The sequence below is a fragment of the Pterocles gutturalis genome, unplaced genomic scaffold, assembly GCF_000699245.1.
Source record: "Pterocles gutturalis isolate BGI_N339 unplaced genomic scaffold, ASM69924v1 scaffold12037, whole genome shotgun sequence".
Classification (NCBI taxonomy): domain Eukaryota; kingdom Metazoa; phylum Chordata; class Aves; order Pterocliformes; family Pteroclidae; genus Pterocles; species Pterocles gutturalis.
In genome coordinates, this window is record NW_010110305.1 from 1 (window position 1) to 4,822 (window position 4,822).

At 53.7% G+C, this 4,822-nt stretch overlaps 1 protein-coding gene and 1 non-coding gene across 2 annotated transcripts; both read left to right on the forward strand.

Moving 5' to 3' along the window:
* Positions 1-251: 251 nt before the first annotated feature.
* LOC104461653 (tripartite motif-containing protein 15-like) lies at positions 252-3,502 on the forward strand. Its single transcript, XM_010073308.1, has 5 exons — positions 252-371; positions 997-1,227; positions 1,750-1,772; positions 2,323-2,438; positions 2,988-3,502. Exons 1-5 carry the CDS (start codon positions 252-254, stop codon positions 3,500-3,502), a joined length of 1,005 nt encoding a protein of 334 aa, XP_010071610.1.
* A 1,095-nt stretch (positions 3,503-4,597) lies between these two features.
* TRNAE-CUC lies at positions 4,598-4,669 on the forward strand. Its single transcript has one exon. It is a non-coding gene; the product is annotated as a tRNA-Glu (tRNA).
* The last annotated feature ends 153 nt before the right edge of the window (positions 4,670-4,822 follow it).

Genomic DNA, 4,822 nt, shown 5'->3' on the forward strand with positions numbered 1-4,822 from the left:
GATGATTCGATGAAAGGGATCGTCTAACACCACCTCCTGCTCCCAGCGGGGTCGGCGATGCGAATTTCACGCAGGTCGGTGGAGAAAGCGACTCTCTCTGGCTCTCCCAGAAGTTAAAAATTTCCTGGAGCTAGATTGTTGTGTTATTAAACAGGGAAAAAAAAAAATAAATCTGAGTTTGCAGGAGATAACCCTGGAATAGGTGGGAGGAATGTGGAGGGACGGACCAGCGAGAGGAAGAAAACGGACCCATGAGATGTTTCTTCTCCGTGCAGGAGAAATTCCAGGCTCACGTGAAGATCCTGAAGGACAGGAGAGAAAAGCTCTTGGGGTTGAAGACGGCAGAGGAAGGGAAAAGCCTGGAGTTCCTGGTAAGCGTCCATCCCTGGGTGGCGACGGCTTTCTCTCCGTCCTGCCTTTGGGTTGTCTCACCGGTGATGGATGCGGAGATGCAAGACACGCTGTGGCCAAAAATCCCATTCCCCAGGGTGGGAATGTCCTCTCCATCGGGGTGAGGTCTGGGCAGTGGGTCCCAAGGGTGGATGAAAAACCAATCCCATTTTCCCCGCGTCTCCCGCTCCTCGTACGCCGCGGCAGGCTGGGAGCACGTCCTGGATTTTACCAGGTTGCTCCTGATTTTCTTCTTCCTCGGTTTGCTCACAGTACATCGAGAAAATGGGAATCACCCCATTGCTTCTTCCTTGTTTTCCCTTTCCCTGACCTCTTTTATTTTATTCTTCATTTTCCCTTGCTGTTCAAAGGTCTGGAACATGCCGGGTGCAAAATTACGGCTCCCGGGAAAAGACCCTTGCCAGCAATTTCAGCCTATAAATGGCAAAAAAAAAAAAAAAAAAAAATCTGAATTATTCCTTCGCTCTGCTGGAATTTATGAGTGTGTTATAAGCCGTCACATGAAATTGTGTCGGTTGCAATTGTCCCCGACGGTTTCTGTCCCCGGCCCTGCCTCTCCCACGCGTGCGCCGGTTCTCGTTGCAGGAACAAGTGGAAAGGGAGCGGCAGAAGGTGGTGTCCAGGATCAAGGAGCTCCAACAGTTCTTGGAGGGACAGGAACGGCTCCTCTTGGACCGACTGGTGAAGCTGGACCAGGAGATCACCAGGAGGCAGGAGGAGAGCATCGGCAAGCTCTCGGAGGAGATCTCATCCGTCGGCGAGCAGATCCGTGAGCTGGAGGAGAAGTGCCAGCAGCCGGCGTGTGAGTTCCTCCAGGTGAGAGCTTGGGACCTTCTGAAGACCCTTGGCCTTGGACACCACCGGCGTCACCGGTCCAGGAGTCAAATTCATTCTAAATACACCTTTTAAAACGTACCTTTCAAACTTTATTTTTTTTTTTAATTTATATTCTGAAATGATCACAAACATGGCCCAACCTGGATATTTTAACTCAACCCTGGTCTGTTTGAATCCCGGTCTATTTACACGGGTCTGGGGTTCATCCACCTGGTTGGACACGTCTACATCCAAAATGATTCTCCGAGTCCCTTCGTACGCAGTGGAGAAGGAACCACCCTTTGGGTGGTCATGCAAACCCATCACCTGAGCCCACCTCTGGTTATCTCCGGGTTTTAAACACTCAAATATGCCAAAGCATATTTTAGACCCAGAATTTAAACAGGGCGATGCCTTGAGTTGGCCGAGGTCACCCCACAACCCTGCCGTAGCCACGTGTTGTCCACGAAGGGGTTGACTTTGCTCTGACCTAACGCTCCTTCTCTTCTCTTTGGCTCGTAGGACAGCAGAAACATCTTGAGCAGGTTCGTGGCTCCTTTCACATATTCTCGATGTTCACGTTGGTTTTCTCTACGGTGCCGGTGACCCTGACGGACTCTCGGACCCCGGGTGGCTGTGATCCCTGTATGATAGGGACGGTGTAGGAAACAACGAGTAGGATGCTGAAGACCAGGGGAAGGTATCAGATGGGATGATGGGACCTTCAGCTCTGCTGCAGCTTCTTCTTTAGAGTCCATCCATAACCCACCTCTTCCTGGAGGGTTGAGCGTTTGCTCCCTGCCCTTGTGAGCCCCTCAAAAATATCAACCCAGCAGCTAAAAATGTGCGGAGGTTTAAACACCATCCAGGTGGAGCTTCCATCCCCCATGACAGACCTCTTGGGGCATGGATGGAGAAGGTGGGTTATTGGGAAGCCAAAAGTAGGGTCAAGCCCTCCCACCAGTCCTGCTGTTAATTATTTCTTTATAAGACATCCCAGCTGGGAATCGGTCGGCACATAACGACAATTCCGGGTGAACGAAGCGTTATTGGGACGGTAGGAAGTGTTATTGGGAAGGTCTCCCTTCTTTCCAGGCTTGAGAAGGATCGTGCCCTGAAGCCAGCAGAGACATCACCTGAGTTGGGAGATGAACCCACCGGTCTTCCTCCGAAAAATATCGCCCTGAAGGAGATGCTGATGAAATTTCAAGGTAGGGAGAAAGCGGGGAGGAGAGGGTTTGAAGTCTTTGGAAATCACCTCTCTGAATGAGACCAAAGGTGAAAAATCGCAAATATTTCCACATGGGAACTTGGAAAAAAGGAAAGTCATGGGATGGCCGAGGATTTCTTTCCTCTTTTCAATGGCCTGGAGACTCCCAGTGAAAAATATCCGCATTTCAAAGCCTTTCTTTTGCTCTAAATCAAGTTCTTTCCATGGAGCGGTCTTTTTTACTCTTCCAGTCTTGCTGGTGGGCATAAACCCACCCCAGCAAACAGGGACGGGGAGCTGGAGCTTCCCAAGGTCAAGCTGAGGGAAGAGGGGGGAAAACATGACCTTGGGGAGCGAGTTGTACCCGTGATCGTGGAACCACAGAATGGTTGGGTTGGATGGGACCTTCCAAAGATCTTCTAGGATGTCACAGGAGGGGACACCTCCCACTAGCCCAGGTTGCTCAAAGCCTCATCCAGCCAGGGATGGGACATCCACCCACAGCTTCCCTGGGCAACCCAAGTGATGCTCATCTTCTCTCCATCCCCAGTAAGTCTGACCCTGGATCCCGAGACGGCGCATCCCCGCCTCGTCCTCTCCGAGGATCTCAAGGGCGTGAGATGGGACGACACCCGGCAACCCGTCCCCGACAACCCCAAGCGCTTCGACTCGTCTCGCTGCGTCCTTGGCCACCAGGGTTTCACGGCGGGGAGGCACTACTGGGAGGTGGAGGTGGGCGACGGGGAAGCCTGGGCTGTCGGGGTGGCCAAAGAGTCGGTGAAGAGGAAGGGACGCATCAGCGTCAACCCCAAGGCGGGGATCTGGGCGGTGGGACAGTGTGGGAGCCAGTACCAAGCTCTGACCTCTCCCACCATCCCCATCTCCTTGCTGGTCGCTCCCAAAGTGATCGGGATCTACCTGGACTACGAGGAGGGGCGAGTGGCGTTCTTCGACTCCAAGAACGAGGCGCCCATCTTCACCTACCCCCCGGCATCCTTCGCGGGGGAGCAAATCCTCCCCCTGCTCTGCTTGGGGAGGGGCTGCCAGTTCATGCTCTCCCCCTGACCCCTCCGTGGGACGGGTCGAGCATCACTCGCTGGGGACTGGGGAGACCGTGGGGGCTCATCGCCCCAGAGATGGCTTTTGGGAGCCACAAATGCGCGGTCTCAGACGGAAAATTTGCTTTTCTCCACCGTTTATGTCAACAAGAAGCATCGGTTGGTTCAGAGCTTGCGTGGGAGGGGGGTTGCTCTGCTCCCCCTTTGCCGGCAACGCTGCCCTGGTGCATCCGTGCCCATCAACCCCTTCCAAAAACCTCGCCGTGGGAGGACAAGGATGGACCTAAGCCAAAACCGCTCCAAACTGGTTCCCAGTTTCTCTCCCTCCACCCTTCTCCAGCCGATCGCGCGCCCCTGCTCTTTGCTGCACCCCTTTTTTCCAGCTCGCCCAGCTGAGCGGAGATGCTGTGGATGACGACGCAAAAGCCCGGAGGATTTTGCGATGGCGTCGAGTTTTACGCAGTTTCTGACACGATGGTGATCATCCAGCCCAAGGGCAGGATGGGGAAGAGCTGATTGAGTGGAAGGATGTTTGAAATCACCAGAAGTACCAACATCCCTGGCGTGGGCTGGTCTTGGAAGGGTGCTCGGCGCCGCGGGATGTCCGCACCGTTGGGCGTTGGAAGGACTCAGCTCTCCGTACGCAGCCGTCCAGGCTCCAGTCCTGGAGAAAGGTGGAAAATTGTGATTTGTCTCATCTAGAAGTGGCTCGATGAGTGCGTGGAGGAGGATTTTCTTCTTTCTTCTGATTACAGAGGGGGTCCGGAATGACTCGATGGCATGGAGACACATCTTTTGTAGACGTCTAAACCCAAGAGAAATAAATCCTTCCCCAGGCAGCGTTGGCTTTAGACTCTTATTGACCAACAGCCTCGGGCTGAGCTCTTGGCTAACGAATATTTGGGGGTGTCGGGAGGAAGCCAGGAGGGATGGAGGGTGGAGGATCAACCCTTCTGCTGGAGCTGCGCCGAGGAGGGGGTGAGGTGGAGGGTGTGGTGAGGACAGGGGGGGAAAAAAACCCCCAAAACCAGGAAAAAATCGGAGAAATGCGATAATTGGTCCTGCCCGCGATCCAGCAACGTGTGATGAGTTGTGCACGACGTCCCTGGTGGTCTAGTGGTTAGGATTCGGCGCTCTCACCGCCGCGGCCCGGGTTCGATTCCCGGTCAGGGAAAGTTATTTTACCTTCCCTCCCTTTTTTTTTTAAATTTTTAAAATTTTTAAAAATTTGTTTATATCAAGACGCCCCCCTAGCAGCATTCCCCACCTCCTCTTTTGGCCCCTCCCACCCAATCCAGCAACTCAGGCATCCATCCCCACAGATACT

Coding starts and splice junctions, on each gene's coding strand:
- LOC104461653 (XM_010073308.1), top strand. CDS start 252: ATGAGATGTTTCTTCTCCGTGCAGGAGAAATTCCAGGCTCACGTGAAG. Junction 372..996: donor GGAAAAGCCTGGAGTTCCTG/GTAAGCGTCCAT, acceptor TTCTCGTTGCAG/GAACAAGTGGAAAGGGAGCG. Junction 2,439..2,987: donor GATGCTGATGAAATTTCAAG/GTAGGGAGAAAG, acceptor CTCCATCCCCAG/TAAGTCTGACCCTGGATCCC.